The sequence below is a fragment of the Drosophila rhopaloa genome, unplaced genomic scaffold (assembly GCF_018152115.1).
Source record: "Drosophila rhopaloa isolate 14029-0021.01 unplaced genomic scaffold, ASM1815211v1 contig_178, whole genome shotgun sequence".
Taxonomy (NCBI): Eukaryota; Metazoa; Arthropoda; class Insecta; order Diptera; family Drosophilidae; genus Drosophila; species Drosophila rhopaloa.
This window is the reverse complement of record NW_025335059.1, coordinates 4,647,610-4,667,743: the sequence shown is the minus strand read 5'-3', so window position 1 is coordinate 4,667,743 and position 20,134 is coordinate 4,647,610. Positions and strand designations below refer to the sequence as shown.

At 41.0% G+C, this 20,134-nt stretch overlaps 6 protein-coding genes across 7 annotated transcripts; 4 read left to right on the top strand and 2 right to left on the bottom strand.

Moving 5' to 3' along the window:
- The first annotated feature begins 1,843 nt into the window (after nt 1-1,843).
- Nucleotides 1,844-3,984, top strand: LOC108046301. Its single transcript, XM_017125909.2, has 3 exons — nt 1,844-2,304; nt 2,373-2,667; nt 2,719-3,984. Exons 1-3 carry the CDS (start codon nt 1,847-1,849, stop codon nt 3,982-3,984), a joined length of 2,019 nt encoding a protein of 672 aa, XP_016981398.2. The 5' UTR covers nt 1,844-1,846.
- A 1,052-nt stretch (nt 3,985-5,036) lies between these two features.
- Nucleotides 5,037-6,119, top strand: LOC108046300 (hatching enzyme 1.2-like). The gene is made up of 2 exons (XM_017125908.2): nt 5,037-5,429; nt 5,625-6,119. Exons 1-2 carry the CDS (start codon nt 5,037-5,039, stop codon nt 6,117-6,119), a joined length of 888 nt encoding a protein of 295 aa, XP_016981397.1.
- A 535-nt stretch (nt 6,120-6,654) lies between these two features.
- On the top strand, nt 6,655-7,770 carry LOC108046315 (astacin-like). The gene is made up of 2 exons (XM_017125937.1): nt 6,655-7,047; nt 7,230-7,770. Exons 1-2 carry the CDS (start codon nt 6,655-6,657, stop codon nt 7,734-7,736), a joined length of 900 nt encoding a protein of 299 aa, XP_016981426.1. The 3' UTR covers nt 7,737-7,770.
- Nucleotides 7,771-7,843: 73 nt separating this feature from the next.
- LOC108046367 (uridine-cytidine kinase) lies at nt 7,844-11,415 on the bottom strand. 2 transcript variants are annotated; one of them, XM_017126016.2, is made up of 6 exons: nt 10,982-11,415; nt 10,453-10,598; nt 10,301-10,398; nt 10,191-10,239; nt 8,230-8,361; nt 7,844-8,082 (listed from the first exon to the last, which is right to left on the bottom strand). In XM_017126016.2, the coding sequence occupies exons 1-6, from the start codon at nt 11,353-11,355 to the stop codon at nt 7,979-7,981; spliced, it is 903 nt and encodes a 300-aa protein (XP_016981505.1). In that variant the 5' UTR covers nt 11,356-11,415; the 3' UTR covers nt 7,844-7,978. The 2 variants fall into 2 exon arrangements, with proteins under 2 accessions (XP_016981505.1, XP_016981506.1); XM_017126017.2 differs by lacking the exons at nt 7,844-8,082; nt 8,230-8,361 and adding an exon at nt 8,658-9,847.
- Nucleotides 11,416-12,049: 634 nt separating this feature from the next.
- Nucleotides 12,050-14,075, top strand: LOC108046365 (elastase-1). Its single transcript, XM_017126015.2, has 6 exons — nt 12,050-12,182; nt 12,244-12,391; nt 12,447-12,551; nt 12,729-12,847; nt 13,584-13,779; nt 13,842-14,075. The coding sequence occupies exons 1-6, from the start codon at nt 12,050-12,052 to the stop codon at nt 13,987-13,989; spliced, it is 849 nt and encodes a 282-aa protein (XP_016981504.1). The 3' UTR covers nt 13,990-14,075.
- LOC108046298 (organic cation transporter protein) lies at nt 14,003-19,374 on the bottom strand. The gene is made up of 7 exons (XM_044459151.1): nt 18,574-19,374; nt 16,376-16,822; nt 16,167-16,321; nt 15,822-15,990; nt 15,620-15,761; nt 15,378-15,531; nt 14,003-15,026 (listed from the first exon to the last, which is right to left on the bottom strand). Exons 1-7 carry the CDS (start codon nt 18,687-18,689, stop codon nt 14,497-14,499), a joined length of 1,713 nt encoding a protein of 570 aa, XP_044315086.1. The 5' UTR covers nt 18,690-19,374; the 3' UTR covers nt 14,003-14,496.
- Nucleotides 19,375-20,134: the final 760 nt, after the last annotated feature.

Sequence of the window (20,134 nt, the reverse complement as noted above, 5' to 3'; positions counted from 1 at the left end):
GACGGAAATGTCTGCACTGCGTTGCAAACTTTTGACTGAGGTAATCTATGATTTAAATTTAGCAATGACTCGATCCACATTCGATTTGAAATACATGGTGGTAGTCTTGGAAACTGATAGTACGTATATTTAATATTATAAGTATAGTGGAGAATATAAGTAAAAATAAAGGCTGGCAACGTCGGCAGTCGTGGGGGTCTGATTCGGTAAGGCCTGGGACCGCCTCCTACGCATTTTGGCGTATGCGGGGGATCGGGGCGAAACTTCTGAGGGGTCTAAAGCCGGTGGGCGAGGTCGTAAAACTGAGAAATTGGGGAAAAACTGCGAAAGTTCAACTTGACGGTCTGGCAGCACTGTATTTTGCACAAGGGTAACACGCGCTGTATTTGATCACTTTCCACGGAAAACTGATCGCTGCGACCTGCCCCCCACCCACGGCTCCACTCGACAGCACTTTTTTTTCGCGGAAAATGCGGCGGAACGGAGAATTTCGCGACACACAGATTTCAGGTCCAGGCAGTGTGACCACCTTTGGGTTTAACGCAAATATAGGCGCTTTCTGGCCACTTTCGCAAGGCGTTACGGAGCTTTCTCCGTTTTCTCCAAAAAGGTCATACAGTTTTGGCGCCGTTTTTTTAAGTTTTTTCTTGTTTTTAAGAGAATTAGTGAAGTAAAAATAAGTAGATAGGAGGCAAGCAATTGTTAATCTAAACACTCTGCCGCTTGTTCATTCTAAAAACAATATTGTAGTTTTTAAGCCAACTTTAAGGATTTGTTTCATTATTTCGTGATGCACCAGTCAAGAATATGTATATATAATTTTAAAATATAACTTAAGCTCTTTCATTCATTGGATTAAAAATTTTAATTGTCAACTACTTATGTATAATATTATATAAATTTAGTAATTAGTATATTATATACTTTCAAGACATGAAGTTCGCATTTATCGTTATAGTGATGTAGGCATTAAGTGGTTTGGCAAGAGCAGATTTGTTACTCGTCACACAAATATTAAGAGTGAAATTCGTGACATGTCCTTGTGTGTCGTACAATTAAAAATTCTATATTCTATGGAAAAAACTGTCCGGCTACCAACCATTCCTATTTAATATCACTGTTGACCATTGTCGCTACATGAATTATTCTTACATGGATATTAGCGTTGACAAAGCATAATAATAAAAAAAAATTAAAAACAAGAAAGGAAAGCTAACTTCGGGCGGAGCCGAAGTTGATGTACCCTTGCAGAATATTCTGTATATTATATTCTCCAAAATTATTCATATGATAATCATAATACTCATAAAACTTCCTAACTTTAAAAACACCAAAGTTATGGCATTTCCAATCGTTCAGTTATATGGCAGCTATAGGATATAGTCGGCCGATCCTTATGAAATTTGGTAGGTGGGATTGATTCCGGATTGTGCGGTTTAAGTCAGTCTGTTAACGAACTCCGATGGGTTAGAAGTCCTGTTCAACTTATTCTATCCGATTCTTGCTCTACTTTTGCTCATAGTCGTACTTAGACCCAGTGGTTTATTCCTATATTTAACTTTTCTTTTGTATATTTCTAAGAATAGTGTCTGACAAAAGTGCGTAGGTTTGACTGGGGACAAACTGTTTAAACAAATTAGTGCCAAAAATAAATAGCTAGTTCCAGTTATAACACGTGTATTTGTATACGAACAGATTTTAATATGTTGAAAAGCGACTTTGTTAATTTTTTGGATTTGTAGGTCTTTAAAGAAATTTGATAAACAAGCACACGCGTAACGATAAATGTATAAATACAGTGCGGTGCTTAGTCAGTCTTTTAACAAACTTCGAAGGCTAACTAGCCATGTTTAACATATTCCATCCGATTCTGAAATGGCTTTGCTTTTTCGTTATAGTCGTAATTGTGATTTTTAATCTCATAAATCAAGGTACCTATACTAGGTACCGGAAGTTCAGAGTTTGGGAAGTTAAAGCGAGTATATCAGACGATCCTTCCACTATGTCACCTCCTTTCATTAAAATTTCGAGCACACCTCTGCCCCGTTTCTTTGTGGAGACCGCCAAGTGCAAGATTCCTTATGTGAACCCCCTCGATCCGGAGGCTATGTTCCCTCCCGACCATTTCGAGGTCTGTTCCAACGAATCTGCTTTGGTGACCCCGATTTATGACATCAGTCGAAAGCGATATGTGCTGTTCATCAATAATACGATGGCCTCACTTTCTTCCAACTCCAGCGAGGTGGAGTTCAACTGCTATTATCAGGAGATCATGCGCAATACGAGCCGCGACAACTACTCCAAGTAAGTGTCAATTGCCGCCTTCAGATCTTCTTTATTGAGCATCATTATTGTTAATTGTGCTTTTGTAGGGTGGATCGAAAGTATTTTTCGCAGAACTACGAGGTGCCGCTGCATGTGCAGGGCTTGATTTTGGCCTGCCATCGTGTGGGGAACGATACGGACATCCTGCAGAGCGATGCATACTCCCTCATCCAATATAAGCCACTCCCCAAAGGACTCTCGAAGGAGCCGGCTAGACGGAAGCCCAGCGTCCTAATGTTCGGCATAGACACCCTGTCTCGGATAAACCTACGTCGAACCATGCCAAAGGTTTATAACTTCCTAACGGGCAGCGGTTGGTACGAGCTGCAGGGTTACAATAAGGTAAGTGAAAGGACTTATTATCAAGGGTTTATATTTTAACCTGAATGGTAGATAGGCGACAACACATTTCCCAATCTATTGGCCATCTTGACTGGCTATAATCCGGATTCAGCCTTGGAAAAGGTGTGCAACTGGCACGAGAGAGGGTGCATGGACCAGATCCCCTTTATTTGGAAGTATCTCCGGAATGCCAGCTATCTGACAGCCTATGCCGAGGATCAGACGGGCATGAGCACATTCAATTACGCAAAACCCGGTTTTGTAGAATCCCCCACCGACTATTACCTCAGGCCCTTCCAGAAGGCCTTCGAATCGGACCTAAATACCTGGAAATGCGAAAACTGCTCGATGAGGTACTGCATCGGCCGGCGGATCACGAGTAGCTACGTCTACGACATGGCCAGGGAGTTTGCCAGGCGATACCTGGACGAGCGTCCCATCTGGGGTCTGTTCTGGTCGAATAGTTTCAGCCACGACTGCTATCAGATGCCCGCCAAAATGGAGGACTATGTGCTGCAGTACCTGCTGGATTTCCAGGCGGATGGAGTGTTCGAACAGAGTATTATGGTGTTCCTCTCCGATCATGGAGCTCGGTGGGGAAAGCTCATGTCCTTGCCCACTGGTTTTCTGGAGGAGCGTCTGCCCTCGATGTTCATCTACTTGCCACCCTGGTTCCGGGCTCAATACCCGGAATATGCGAGTGCCTTGCAGGGAAATCGGAACCGCCTCACCTCCAACTACGATCTGCACAACACCCTGAAGCACATCATCGAACTGGGCAACGCTGCCGACAGCCCCAAGCTGCCCGGATCGGTCGACTGTCCCAAGTGCCAGTCCCTATTCTATCCCGTCGGCGAGTCGAGAACGTGTGAAGACGCCGGAATACCGGAGCACTACTGCACCTGCGTGCCCTACAAGAGACTCACGGCGGATTGGGCACGGCGCATTCCGCCCCGGGTGATCGGTCGGATAAACGAATATCTGGCCGGCAGGAATCTCAGCGGCATTTGCTCGGAGCTCACTCTGAAGCACATTCACAGGATAGAGATGAAAATTGGACTGGAACACAATTTTAACGGTGACCTGCCCATGGCAGATGTGAATACCTATCGTATTAAGTTCAAGGTGAACCAGAACACTGCCGTATTCCAAGCCACCGTTCAGTACAATAATGTTACGGAGTCTGTGGAGGTCTCGGTGCCCACCATAAGTCGGCTCGATCGTTACAAATATGTTTCAACGTGTGTCGACGACAAAATCGATAAGATGTATTGCATTTGCAAAAGTGATCTTAAAAAAATGGCTAGTAAGGGCTGAGACTGATTATATTTGAATTCTTCGTAGGGTATTGCTTTAGAAATTAAATTCGTTATACGTTCGCTTGCGAAAATATTATGGAGAACAAACATTTTACTTGGGTGAATATTTGAATGGTTTGAACTTTCATAAGGATCGGTCGACTATATCCTATAGCCGCCATATAATTGATTGATCGGAAATGCCATAACTTTGGTGTTTTTAAAGTTGGGAAGTTGGGATTTTTTATGAGTATTAAGAATGCAACATATGAATAATTTTGGAGAATATAATTTACAGACTATTTTGCAAGGGTATATAAACTTCGGCTCCGCCCGAAGTTATCTTTTCATATGTTAATACATGATATACATATCCAATTTTAATTAATTAAAACCGTAATTCCATATTTTTTAAATATTACCAAATCCCAAAGAACAAAAAAGAAAGTTAAAAACAACAAAGTTATACTTTTTTAATGGTTTTGTCCCTATCGTTCCTATGTAAGCTATATTATATAGTCGCCCGATCCGGCTCGTTCCGACTTGTATACTACCTGCAATAGAAAGACAACTTTTGGGAAAGTTTCAACCAAATAGCTTTAAAACTGAAGGAGTAGTTTGCGTAGAAACTTACTGACGGACGGACAGACCAACATGGCTAAATCGACTCTCCTGGTGATGCTGATCAATAATACATATATTTTGTTGGGTCGGAAATGTCTTCCTCACAGCGTTGGAAACTTTTGACTGAAATTATAATACCCTCTGCAAGGGTAGAAAAACCCCAAATCTTAACAGTCCGAAATTCCACACTCTACTTACAAACTGGCGGAATGCATAAAGTATCCATAAATCAAGAAGCAAGCGGATAGCCAAGTGCGTACTTAATGTAAATGTAAACGCCTACAAAGCGCCGACTTATCGTTGCAAAACGAACTCAGCATAAACAGCACCAAATAGGTGAAACAAAAACGCCTACACCACAAGTCGTATATTTTTTGAGGTCTAGGTGACCCTATATAATGCCACTAAGGCAGGCTAGTAGTCACAGCAGTAGGAGAACTTGCCAAAATGGAAAAGTCGCAAAGTAAACCGCAGTTGTTCTTGCTCCTAGTTATTTTGGGCCTTTCTCTGGGAGATTCCATGCCCCTGGAAGATATGGACTCTCAGGAAATGATTGACCTGACAGATCTAGGGGATACCGTGTTTGGAAATCCGGATGAGGAAACCACAGGAGCTTTGGTCGAGGCTCACAATGAGGAATCATCACAGAACCCTGAGGAACTTGGCACCTATTACGAAGGTGATATATTGATCCCACTGAGTTACAGAAATGCCCGATCCAATGGCACGCGTAATGGCATCTTGGCGCTGAGTTCCCGCTGGCCGGGCGGCGTGGTGCCCTACGAGATCAAAGGTCCTTTTACAACTCAGGAATTGGGAAATATCAATAATGCTTTTAAGGTAAGTTTTAAAACATAAATATATCAATAAGCAAATATACTTTTTTTCAAGATACCATTTTGTTTAGTGGTATCCTACAAATTGCTGGATTTGTATTTGAATTTTTGGTAGTCCTTCAGACCTTAATTTAAATATTTATGAATTATGATAAACATCAAAATAAAGATTTATTTTAAATTATATAAACTCCCTTAGGAATACCACACCAGGACTTGCGTGCGCTTTAAGCCCAGGACAACAGAAAAGGATTACATATCGATTGGAAGTGGAAAGTCTGGATGTTGGAGCAGCATCGGACGCTTGGGTGGCCGCCAGGAGGTGAATCTGCAGTCGCCCACCTGTCTGCGAACATACGGGACTCCGATCCACGAGCTGATGCACGCCTTGGGCTTCTTCCACGAGCAGAATCGCCACGAGCGGGATTCCTATGTCCGGGTGATGAGCGACAACATTAAGCCGGAGATGATGGTCAATTTCGAGAAGTCCAGCTCCAGGACAGAGTCCGGATTCGGCGTGGAGTACGACTACGGCAGTGTGATGCACTACTCGGCCACCAGTTTCACCCGGAATGGCCAACCCACGTTGAAGGCGTTGAAGGCTACTTCTGATGCCAGCCAAATGGGCCAACGACGCGGCTTCTCCGCCGGAGATGTGCGCAAGATCAACGCCATGTACAAGTGCAAGAAGTAAATGAAATCTTAATGGCAATCCGATTCAAACTAACAGTATTTAAATAAAATAAATTATAATGCATACAAAAATTGTTGCTTTTTGTTATATTGTATCTGCCAATCCTACGCTAATTGAAAGATAGAAATTTGTTTGGAATAGACTTCCGGAGTTTTCTGGAGTATACTAATTTTATTTTTGAAATTCATGTTTATTTCAAATGAATTAGACAATAATGTTTAGCAACATAACCAAATTGGAATAAACAAAAAAAAACTAGTTACAAGAATAATAATTTTAAATGCAAACATTCTGCATTCTACCTTCAAATCGAGAAACAACTACGGAAATAAATCAAGCTGCATGAGATAGGCAAGTGCTTACTTTTTAAATTAAAATACCTGCCAAGCGTTGTCTTATCGTTTCAAAAATTTTTTAGTATAAATAGACACAAATAAATAAAAAACACAAACCATCTATTTTTGGAAGTCTAGTTAAGACTATATAATGTCAGTAAACTGGGCTTGTAATCACAGCAGTAGAATAACTTGCAAACATGGAGAAGTCGCAAAATAATACCCGGTTTTTCTGGCTCCTAGTTCTTCTGTTCATTTCTGTGGGAGTTTCCAGGCCCATGGAGGATCTTGACTCTCCGGAATTAATTGTCCTGACAGAACTGGCCGATGCTGTGTTTGGTTACCCGGATTATAAAATCACAGGAGCTTTGGTAGAAGCTTACAACGAGACGTGGCCTCAGAACCCTGAGGAATTGGGTACCTACTTCGAGGGTGATATATTGGTTCCATTGAGTTATAAAAGTGCCCGATTCAATGGAACCCGCAATGGCATGCGTATTACCAGTTACCGATGGAAGGGCGGAGTGGTGCCCTACAAGATCAATGGGAACTTCACACCGGAGCAGTTAAAAATTATCAATCATGCTTTTGAGGTAAATTTAAAAAAATGTTCATTACATCAATTATTGTTTAAGGTATTATTATAATCAAATGTCCTCTAAAAATGCGATTGTGTTTTGGAATAAAAACACAATTACATCAGACCCCATCTGTAATCATTTAAGATTGAACTATTTAAATTATTATTATACAAAATACCTTAAACCTCTTTCAGCAATACCACACCCGAACTTGCGTGCGTTTTAGGCCCAGGACAACCGAAAATGATTACATCTCGATTATAAATAGCGGATCTGGATGTTGGAGTTGCCTCGGACGTATTGGTGGCTGCCAGAAGGTGAATCTGCAGTCGGAATGTCTGTTAAATAACGGCACTACGATCCACGAGCTGATGCACGTTTTGGGCTTTGATCACGAGCATAATCGCCATGACCGAGATTCCTATATCCTGGTGGTGAACGACAATATTGAGCCTAAGAAGGAACATAACTTTGCTAAGGCCGATTCCAAGAAGCATTCCAGTTTCGGCGTGGAGTATGACTACAGCAGTGTGATGCACTACTCGTTATATGCCTTCTCCCGAAATAATGAGCCCACGATGGTGCCTTTACGCGACACTTCCAAAGTCGACAAGATTGGTAGTCGTGACGATTTATCCAAAGGTGATGTGATCAAGATTAACAAAATGTACGAGTGCAATATGATAAATAATAAAAAGTAAACTATCGAAATAAATATAAATATTTTAACATTAATGAGACCTTTTTTAATACTTATTCCTTTTTTGGGTGCTTAAATCATGTTTCATTTTTAGTTAAAACTTCTAGATCACGGTAGTTTACAATTCAACTCTGATTTACTGAAAAAAATATATCTATGGATACAATGTTTTGTTACATATTAAATATTCGCCTATGTGCGCCGTGCGTTGCACTGCTCCGGGGAAACGAGCGCCATCCTGTCCTAGTGGTGCGGCAGGTTTTTGTTTGTCTCGAAGAAGAAGTTGCCCTGCATGTTGAGCTCCTTGCAAAGTGTGGAGAATCGCCGGATGGCGTTGTAAGTGCCATCTTTCACGGAGAAATACAAAGCACAACAGAAAATACTATATTTACAGCAAAGGCCCGATTGCATGCATGGGGTGATTAGTAATCCTGGTGATCCGCTCCAGTTAGCGGATGGTTAGTGGGGACGCGCCTTTTGGATGGTGGCCTTACCTGGGCCCGCGAAACCGGCACTTGTCGCATTTAAATCCAGATTCATGTAGAGTGCCATATTCCCGGTGGATCCGTGGCGAGAGCGATTGTTCAAAAAATCTCGGATGTGCTGAACGATCAGATCGATGGCCACTGAAAAGAAGAGAAATTGCAATTAGTTAACAGTCAATTAATTAATATCAAATCGTAATGCTGCACCTTCGTAAGCATTGCAACTCAACGTGGAACTAGCCACTTACCTTGCTGCTCCTCCAGAGCTCCACCGATCCAAGCGGTCTTGTCTAAGCCAAAGACTTAATCTAGCTCTAGTTAGTAGGATCTATTACCTAGTCGCATCTAAGCTGGGCGGCATATTCTGTTAATTTTTACTCTATTGTGTCTTGTGCTTTACAATCTGCTGCTTGTGTACTTACTAAATGAAACAACGATTTATCTTCACGTCTTGCTAGGCAGTTGTCTGTCTTGCATTTGTATATTTGAGACTGCATTTAAGTTTTTATAGTACCCACGATTTGAGAAAGCTAAAGTCGCAAGAGCCGACTTTTTAGATGCCCGGTACTTAGGAAATGGAATCAGATAACCCTCCATGTTACTTTTTATGGAAATCCGTATTGCTTTTGGAACAATTGCTTACATTAACACGATATACTGCTAGAAGTAATTCTGACGATTTAACATGCTAACTCTAGAGGTATGACATTTATATAAATTGTTATATTTTCTGGCGAATAGGTTTTGAATTAAAATAAGTTTAAAAAGTGTGTTTTAAATAATTGGGCTGAAAATGTTTTTCATATTTAAACTCTAGAAAAGAGTTTATTATTTATCCGTTGGGCGATAATTATAGTTGTCAATATTTGAAAACTATGCAAAACGCTTTGAAAAAAAACAGTCAACAACTATTAGTCTTACTAAATGTTAAACTGTAACGGAAATTGAGCTTATAAAATTAATAGAGGTATCCCTAATACCATAGCATCCACAAACATACATTTGATTAGAGTAGTTAAAAAGTATCGGGCATCAAAACATAGATACAATAGTTAGATGTGTAACATGGTGTGGTTTGGTGAGTAGAGTGCTTAAAACCTTGTGATGTAGCCGGATCGGGGCTAGGCACCAGGTTAGACCCAGGGATAAATATTAACTTTAACATTTCGGTATAAAATAAGACCAGAGTTAGTCTGGGAACGCAATCGCAGGTTGGGTTAACTTAATGAACCGAAAAGAGCTTACAAATACACTACCATGTATGGTTGAACATATGCAAGTATATACTAAGATACTTTTTAATCTTAAGGCTACGATAATCGGTTAGGATGAGAAGACCAAATGAGAAGCGATGCCGGCGCTCATTAATGGACATTTGTCTTATTGTGCTGGAGCCTTGGTTTTCTTTATCTTGCATTATCTTTTGGGCTTTAGTTTTTGGCAATTAGTACAAGCTCAAGTCGCGGCGTTAGGACGGGGAAGTGGCCACCCCAGAAGCGAGTTTATATTTGCATTTAGTGATCTCGCTTCATGCTGGACGCCGCCACCCTGACTGTGTTGCTGTGCTGTGCGCTGTTGGTGGTGGCGAGAATCTCCCCGATATGGTGTACAATAAGATCAATGGCAACTGTAAGAAATACAATAAAACAACAGGAACAAAACGAAAAGAACGGAAAATCATAACGCAAGAGTTACAATTAACATAGATGAAGGAAAAACAAAGAGAGGGTAAAAATGTTGATAGGCATATAGTACTTATATGTATGTAAACATCAAGCAGTCTATGTGATAAGAATTTTCTGTCTTTCAGACGGGTTAATAGAACAAGAAACAAAAGAACCATTACTAAAGCTATGGTTATTGGGAACCAACTCAACGAAACACTACAAACGCTTAGTGTGTAAAGAGTGTTTTATGTGGGCATAGAAAGTAAAAAGAAGTGGACAGGTGTCTGGGTGCTGCTGCCTCACCTGTGTTGTCAGCGCCTCGCGGTATAATAACGTCAGCAAACTTTTTCGTCTGAAAAGGGATGGGTTTATTAATAATAGTTTATGGCACATCGAATAAAGGCTCAACTTACGGGCGAGCAGAATTCCTCAAAGGCGGGTTTCACGAAAGTCATATACTGGGTAAGCACCGCGTCCAAGTCTCGGCCACGTTCGTTGATATCACGTGGCACTAACAAAAGGTTTAGAATACATTTACTTTGAATTAAGTGAAGTCACGACTTACCTCTTCTGGCCAATCTGGTATCGGAGTCTGTGTCCACGAATAGCTTCATGTGGAACAGGTCGCGAATTTTGGGAAAGTAGAAGACCAGGATGCCTTCAAATAAGACCACATCGGCCGGGTAGATAACCAGCATGTTTTCAAAGTCCCTAATGATTAAAGTAAACATTATAATTAAGTTAGATTAAACAAGCTGTGAAACCAATTTCTTGCACCTTGACTTTTCACATAGGGTTTTTTTTTTAGAGGGTCTACAATGTTTGGTTTTCTACAAACATACGTATTTAGATAGTTTCTATTAATCTTTATAAGCGGCTATCAGCTTTGATTAGAGTGACTGAGAATCTTTTAAAGTTTATAAACGGACTACAAAAAACGTGCTCATATGTACTGAAGCCTTACCTTAATGTTTTTAAGTTCTTTAACTAAGTGTGTACTAGCTTCCCTCAAAGACTAATGGACATTCCAACAAGCTGATACCCCAAAAAGTTGGAATCGAAGTGATGTTCCACATTCCCCAATAACTACTCACAGCGAATTGGTGCGGTAGTCGTAGCTGGGAATCTCCACCTTGTGGCCCTGCAGGATGTTCTGCAGAGTGCTGAACATGAGCTCCTCGTTAAAGGCATCCGGATGGTCAAAGTTGAAGAGACCCTTCTGCGCCTTGGCCTTTTCAGCGGCCGTCAGTTCGCGGTAGAAGCTGTCCTGGCTGATAGACACCACCTGGCGCTGCGTGTGATCCATTTCCGCCTGGCCCAGCTGCTCCATTATCTTCTTGCAGACCGTGGATTTGCCGCTGGCCGTTCCGCCGGCAACGCCAATCAGAAACGGAGACTTGACCTCATCGTTGGCTGGTCCGTCGCCGTTCGGAAGTCGCAGCGAGTCCGCTTTCCTCAAGTCCTGCATTTTTCTGGGAACCGCACCGTATAAAAAATGCCTCTTTTCACCCACGCAACAGCTGATGCGTTAGTGATGGGTAAACACTTCAGAAGTATTGGTATGTCGAAAAGTTCTTGGTGCGATAGTTGCGATAGTATACAGTAGTATTTTGTTCGTTAAATATACTATTTATTACTATTTTATAATCTAAAGTTAGGATACGTTCTAGTTTTAGTTGATATTTTAAAACAAAAAAGCTTAACAAGCTTTAATATATTAAATAAATTTGGGTCGATACCAAAAATATTTTTTAAATTTATGGAATTATAAATACCAAATAAATAAAACCAAAACAATAAATCATCGATATACCGGAAGTGCAGAGTTGCCCTCCCGCCAGAAAAAAAACGAAATGAACGTTACTTTTTATTAATTCATGATACTTTCAAAAGTTTAAAATAAGTTGTGAGTAGAAACCTTAAGCAATGAAATTACAATTTACAAGCATTGCAAAATCCCATACATACATACATATTGCTGACGCCTACGCGTTGAGATTTGAAAACAATTACCAACGCATTTAAATTGGAAATATTTGCACAGCTTGGCCTCTTGTTTCAGTGCCTGAGAATACTTTTTTATACGTGTATTTGCCCAGTAACTGTTTCTCTATTAGCAACCTGCTGACGGTCATATGTCAGTGTCTTTTCAAAGCCCAACCATGAAGGGTGCTTCAGATCTCAGCCCCAGGAGATGGATTTACTGGCTATTCCAAATTGGCTTTATAAATACTGGACTTAATTCCTGCCAGGCAGTACCCATTGTCGGAGGTCGGATCGTGTCAACCGTGGGCAGTATATTTCTAAATACCCTTACTTTGACCACTAACTGAAAGGCCTCGAATTCCATTTAAAGGCGGGACTAGTAAATATCCGTTCATGGTCTCATTGCAAGATGTAGTTACGGGAAATGTAACAATCGGTGTTTCCTATCAGCACTTTTGCGGTGGCAGCCTATTAAATGATCGTTGGATTCTGTCTGCAGCTCACTGCGTTTGGAGGAAGTAAGTTTGGGGTCAGTGAAGGATTTACTATTTTACTAATATATTCTATATTTAGAAACATTCACAAAATTGCTGCCTTTATTGGCTATGAAAATATAGAAAACATTGGGCAGCTGGAACCATATGGTCTGGAAAGCGCCGAGTATATTTACTTCCAACCGTGAGTAAACAGTTGAGTCAAGTTTAATACTCCTCTCTAAGAGAGATTTGGAAACTAAAAAACTTGCTCAGCAAGTTCAATGTCAAATGTTGGGGTATTTGGCTAAAATTTCAGTATGATTTAAATATTGTTTGATTATACGCTTAATAATTTTAAATGGTGTTTTTTTATATGCAGCTCAAACTTTCGGAATGATATAGCGTTGCTGTATATGAAACGTCGCTACTGGAGTGCCCTAAGTAATACCCTACAATTCGCCCAACTCCCTCCACAGGGCATGAAACCAGACCAAAACGGTAAATATCATTATTTCCCATATTGACTATATCATACTAGCCTTGCAGGGTGTTATAATTTGAGTTAAAAGTCAGCAACGCAGTAAAAGGCACATTTTCGACCAGTCGGAACGTAGGAAAATTAGCCTACCATTCTACCATAGAAATAATCAGGAAAACAAGGGAAATAAAATTATGACTTCGTTGTTTTTTAACACATATTCATATACTCGAAAATATAGTATTTTTAGTAATTGCAGTAATTCGGTCGGTTGGGGTCGATTTTTCGTAATTTTTATAGTGTTACCCCTTCCCTTCGAAAATTGGCTTTGCAGAAGAGTGACCTAAAACCTGCACTTCTCACCCCATAACTTTTCTCATAGACATCCGATTTCAAAGTGGCATACTTCTAAATGATTGTGGTTTAACCCTCTAAAAATCTGTGTTTTCAACTTGGTTCGTATTTTTGGGTCGATTTTTCGTCATTTTTATAGTGTTACTTACCCCTTTTCAAATGTTCGAAAAATGGCTGTTCAAAAAAATGACCAAAAACCTGCCTATAACTTTTCTTACAGACATCCGATTTTAAAGGGGCGTACTTTTATATGATTGTGGGTCGATTCTCTAAAAATCTGCGTTCAAATCTAAATTTATATGTTGTAGTCAATTTTTAGTCATTTAAAAATTTTCGAAAGAAAGATTTTCAAAAACTTACCTTTTTTTTTATTGTTTTCTTGTTTATTCTTAAATTCCATAGAATCCTGTCGGATAATTGGCTATGGAGCTACCCAACATGCTGGACCCTGTCAGAAGAAACTGTTTGAGGCTGAAGTGCGAGTGATTGATAATCAGAAGTGCCGGAATATAATAGGACACATCTGGGCGCCACAGAATGGAGCGAATACGGTGTGCGCCCTGGGCAACAATCAGGACTCTTGTCAGGGAGATTCGGGGTAATCCTTAGGTTACGATCCACAAACAACTTAATACTCAATTTACTATTTGGATTCATTAGCGGCCCCCTGATATGTCCTTATGGAGGCAAGGACTACATCTACGGCCTTGTGTCCCATGGACTGACTTGCGGCATCGAAGGTATGCCCAGCATCTATACGGTGACCAGACCCTACTACGATTGGGTCCAGCTGCTGGTGCAGTCCTAGATCTCTGGTGATCTCGTATAAATAGTATATTTATTATGCGATGTCAAACAGAACAGTTATGAATATATGTATACTTAAACAATGCAGGAATAGCACGGACTAATAACGAACTTAGGCTACGTTTTGATATATATCTAGAATTTTGTACTAGACTAACTAACATAACCATTTTCACCATTTGATTTATCAGCATGTCTTTCTGTATTTCTTAGAATTTTAACTTAAAAAACTGATCTTAACTTTTCACTTAAAATTGTTTTGTCCAAAGTCAGGTACTTAAATGTATTATTATGTTTCATCCATTTCTGAAAACTTCAAATGGAGAAAAACAGCCTGAGGTAAAGTAGTTTTTTGATTTTAAAAATTACATTTTTAAAAGTCTTTTAGAAAAAAAATGAAATAGGTTATTTCGTACACCTATTTAATTTAAAAAGGCCTTGTCTAAATTTCTGACAAATCAAGTCGTGAAAATGGGATTTAGCCTAGATGCGGGACAGTCTGCTGTCATCACTGCTTCTCGGGCTGCTCCGCCGGAGCGGAGGCCGGAGTGCTATCCACTTTGTCGGACAGCTTCCCCGTGGCCGTTTCCGGAAGTGTCAGGGTCAGCAGGCCAGCTACTAGAACGCAGATGCCGCAGATCGTTGTCGGAATGTACCAGCCCAGGGCTCCCAGGCAATCGACCACATATGGTGCCGAAATGGAGCCCACGTGGGCGAAGGTCGAGCAGGTTCCCAGGGCGGAGTTGCGGATCTGGGTGGGATACAGCTCGGCCGTGTAGAGGGTCACCACCGAGTAGGTGGCGCTGATGCCAAAGCGACCCAGCATGGCGAAGGCCACGATCCAGGTGGTACTGCCGCCGGGCACAGAGAGGACCAGCAGCAAGGACACTCCCGTCCACAGGAATAGGAACATGGTGGTGAGCCTACGACCCGTAAACCTGAGCATTATCACCGGCACCAGGTAGGAGGGTATGTCCACCAGCCCGGTTGCAATGATGTAGAGATACCTTGACACAGACAAATTGGCGGCATTCAGAGCTAAAAGAAAAAATTATAAAAAAATGCTGATTAAAGTCTTTCAGTCTTTCTTTTAATATCCTAACAAGCCTTATTACGCAAATCAACTTTGATTTTGTTAAAATATATAACGCTTATGATCCGAAATGGTGATTGCACTCTCTAATAGAAGGTGTATATCAAAGCAATATGAAATCAACATTTGTATTATTTCAGAGTTATAAAAGAATTTTTGGTTTGATTAAGATCTGAGAAATGAAATTTTCAGAATATCTAAAGCTTAAGAATACGCGGTTATATCAAACCAAATTTAAATCAAACCAGGTGTAAGATTCGTTATGTAAGATTAAACATTCCTCATAGTCCACTCACCCGTCACATAGTAACTCAGTGAAGTTACGCAGAACATGAAATACGAGGCGAAGATCATCTTGCGCACACTGGAGGTAGCGTACAACTCAATGATGGACTTTAGAGGACCATTCCGGAGCCTCTGACCCAGAGAGGAGCCCACTTCCGGCTCCAGCTGCAATGGTAAACGATTTAATGTGGTCTCAGCTTGGCAACCAGACATGATGGAAATATATGCATGTCTTGTGGAACTTTGCACTCACCGACTTCTTATCGGTGACGACTGGAGCACAGGCTGCAGTTGAGGGCTGAATTTGGTAGTGGCTCGGTTGTCTGAACAGAATCTTGTAGACGCGATCGTATCGTTGGTTCGTGATCAGCCAGCGTGGTGACTCATTCATCAAGCTAGTGGTGAAGTTATTATCTTTAGATTAGAAAACTTGAAAGTATACAAAGTGAGCTTACTAGCAGTTAAGTATGAGCAACAGCGAGGGAATAGTCAGGGCCAATTGCAGATGCCTCCACGGTTGGATGATGTAGCCAACCACCGCCAGGATGATCATGCCCACCGGATAGGAGGCTGAGAAGGCTATCGACATCCAGGAGCGATGCTTCAAGCAGATATTCTCGACAACTAAAAAATAAGTATGCAAATCAGAATAGATTGTTACTAATGAATCAGAACTAGTGATTAAAAAATATTACAGATCACTTAAAACCAACTTTTTCTGTCAATTTTAAGTAATTGTAATAATGGTTTTGCTGTGTTTTTTACTTAGATTTAAGCTTATTATGAGGTAAAGGACTCACTCATGGTGAAGGCAGGATAGAACAGTCCGGATGAGGCCGCTCCCAGGGCAAATCGTCCTGCCAGGAAGAGACTGTACCAGGGCGAGAAGGTGCAGAAGAAGCTGCCGACAATGAAAAAGGCAGCTCCCAGGGTAAACGAAGTTTTGCGACCAAATCTGCAAATATACCAGTTATCAGCCTTCAAAGAAAGGAACCCTTATCCCACTTACTTGTCCGCCAGAATGCCAAAGGAAAAGGAGCCACAGAACTTTCCCAGCGAAATGGAAACCTGTGCGGAAGTTCTCTGGATGCTCCTGTCACAGGTGAGATCCCAGTCCGCGACGAAGGTGCTTTCCGGATTGGCGAACACGTGTTGACCCTTCACCTTGCAGGACACCTCAGCCGGCTGAGCGATCTCCGACAGGTGGTTGGTGTAATTGAGTGCCGCCTCAAAGGACATCTTGGCCAGGTGGCCATAGTTCCAGTCCCACACCGTGCATCCTCCGGTCTTTAAGCCCTTCTCGGCAATCTCCCGCTTCTGGGTGAGTGTCCAGTTGGTATCCTGCAGGTCCGAGATGCCGCACCACTGATCATCGGGCAGGTGGCCCAGCAGTGTGTAGGAGGACACATGGAAGCCGTTTAGTATATTGGGCGTTACACAGAGGAAGAAAATGGCCCTGGGGGAGAAATGAAACAATAACTTATTTACCAATTAGGTACTGCTAATTGGGATTTTGTTTTCGCAGATACGACATCTAGTATCCGGACAAATTGTTTACAACACGCAACTCCAATCGGTCGCACATTGACACCGCTTGGCTAACTGCTCGTTGGAATGCAAATAATAACACCGATCAAAGCATCCGAGTAAAAACAAAGCTGTGAAGGTTTTTGGGCGATTCAATCGGCCTGGTTATGTATGCCGCTCACATAATCACTTAATGGCATTTAAAGATTCGCCAGAGCATATTTTGCGAACGGCAGTGTTGTCGTTAATCATTAAACAAATCGGGCAACCGGAACGCTGTGCGCAACATTTACATATCCGACTTTTTCACGTGACTCCCCCACCTGCCAGCACGTAGAGTTCCGCGAAGATCGTCAAAATTCAAGTCACTCCCAGTATTTTTGGGGGGTAAAGACTATATAGGACTTCCTCCAATGACTCAGTTGAATGACTTTAAGTGCTCGTGTCCTCCAGCCGGAGATCTCAGCAGATAGGATTCATTACATGGCCCATTCCCGATCTGGGTAATGAAACCGGTACTCGCCCGTCACGATCCCACATCGCCCGATTCCAATTCACAAGTGCCTTATCACTTACTTATTACTACACATATGTATATGTGCGCTGATATGCCAGATTTCCAGTCTATATTTAAATCTTATACCGGGCGATCGCTCACACGACCGTTGCCCCACGTTTGAAACCCAGCTGGGCGATTCTTCGATTCATGTCTAACATCAACACCAGGAAGGGGCTACCTACAATTAACACACTCCGAAAACATACCCTAACAAACTGTGGCAAAAACTTAATTGATTTTAGGTTTAATTGTGGTGAGTAGCTTGTGGTTTGGATGGTGCTCTAACTCATACTCACGATTCTGATTTTATTGCGCCCGATCAAGCGGAAAAACTAATTAAATCTGTTTAAACAATACCGCGGGTAGAAAAGTGCACTACCCTGACTAATGTCAACCATTTCTAAAAACTCAACCTTTAAAAGCTAGCGCACTACATTCATTATGAAGTGGGTCAAGTGGAACGTGATTCGAGTTGAGCTAAAAAACTGCTTCCTCAACTTTGAGCGAATTATGTCAGAAATATGATTCCTACTTTCCGCACTGAGTCAATGATCTGAATAAAATCGCTTAAGCCTAGATTGCAAGATTCTTGTTAATTCTGAACTAATGTTGAATGGTTACAAAATCCTAGCTTTTTTCCATTTTTATATGTTATTAATTTTTTTGTTTATATTTATATAAAAATTTAGATTTACAACTATTTTTCAAGGCAGTAAAGATTGAATCATATCATGGCAATTGATTTCTGTTATTTTTAACGAAAAACTTTTTAGAAGACAATCACCAGATAAATACCACAAAAGTTGGCAATTAATTAAAGAACAAGTTTCCCTATTAAAAAATGCTTAAAGTTTCTAACCCTTTATTTTTTTTAGTCTATATAAATTTAAGAATCCGAATTCCCATTAATCCTCGATTTATTAAGAATTTATCTCTAAAATATTGTTGTTTTAAATTTGTATTAAAATAAATTGTAAACTAATTATAAAACAATTTGAGCAATAACAGAAAGATAATTAAAGTTTTAAAGAGCATTTAGCAGATGAAAACGGCTTGGAGTCAATATTAATGTTTTCCTATTGGAGTTTTAATTTAGTATTTCCCCCAGTGTATCCACTTACCAAACAAATGCTCCACCGCTGCCCACGATATCCAGCTGTTTGGTGAGCAGATCCTTCATCCCCTCCTCGCTGATGAGCTCGCGACTCTTCTCCGGATTCTCCTTCGATTGAGTCATGTTGGCCAATGCAATATCACAGTATCAAAATTCGAATTCACGCCTTCGAAAACGCTGGTGATGATGGTGACCCCACGCACACGAATCTTGCAGATTGCAGTGAGGTTTCGTCTGTGACACTGAACTTGAATTCCTTAGCTGTGCAATCTATTTTTGATTTCGTGCAAAAACAGCGCTATGGATTTGGATTGTTTATTAAGATTCGGATCTGGCTTAGGCACCTAATCGAGGATCCGTTGGAGTGCATTCACTCCGAGAGGTGCAGATAAGACGTTCCGCCTTCGTCTGATATATTCACTTTCACTTTCGCCCTCGACTGCAGACCGTAATATTTAATTTTTTTTTGGGTTTCGATGTCGTTCCTGCAGTGGCTGTTTATCTATCGGCCAGTTCTATTTTCCCATTTCTCCTCGGGCTCGCTGTTTATGTTTTTTCAATTGGTAATGCAGCACATGGGAGCGCTTCGCTTTGACGGACGGCGACACGTTTTTATTGTCTGTTTTCAGTATTCGGTTGTTGTTTTCGAAAACAAAAATTTCCCTCAAGTTAAAATAAACATAAAAATGAAAAATATTTTCGGGGGGTATTCTTCTTTCTTTCTTTTTTTTTTGGTGCTGCAACGCGTGCAGTTGCGTTTTCCTGCCGATGTTTTCGCCGATGTTGCTATCAACTACTTGTCGCTTCGGAAGCGTCTCACAAACTAAGCCCACGGGAGGCCGATCGCCGCGTTTTGTATGCCGCTTTGCTGGGGGAGCCACGACAAGGGGGGAGGGGGGGGAGGGTAGCTGGGGCGGTACTAACATCGCACTCGGTCAGCGCCTCAGTACCGCCGCCCCTGCCGTCTGTGATTCACTCGGGATCGCTCGGCTCTTCCCGATCCAAATACTTAGGGGCATATTTATGCTGTTTCTTTTTCGGATTCGAGTGCAGGCATTAACAAAAAATATAATAAAAAAATTAATCACTGACATAGAGCGTCTGAAGAGAGATTCCTAGCAGACTGTCAAAAAGTGCGCACTCTACAAATAACCAAGGAAAGCTCTGATTTTTTGAGTTTGCTTGGGACTAATTGAATCATTTGAATACAGAACAATTACCGAATATGTGTGTATTTGTGGCAGCTGCTGTTGTCAAATTTCCAGAATTAGTATAAACGTATTATTAGATTTAAAGCGTATTATCTTTTTGCACCAAATATTTGATATTTAATTGCATTTTTCAACGAACCGTAGTCGAATTTGGTTTTTTGGGTGGCCCATCTATTGGAATTATATGTGTTTAGAGTTATATTCAATTATAATTTATTTATTCTATTACACTATAATTTTATGAACTGGGTGCACCAGCATTAAAAACCAATAAAAAATTGTTTATCCTAGCATTGCCTTCTTTTTTAAAACTTTTATTATTAAATCAAGTCATTTCCAAATTAGTAAAAATTTAAC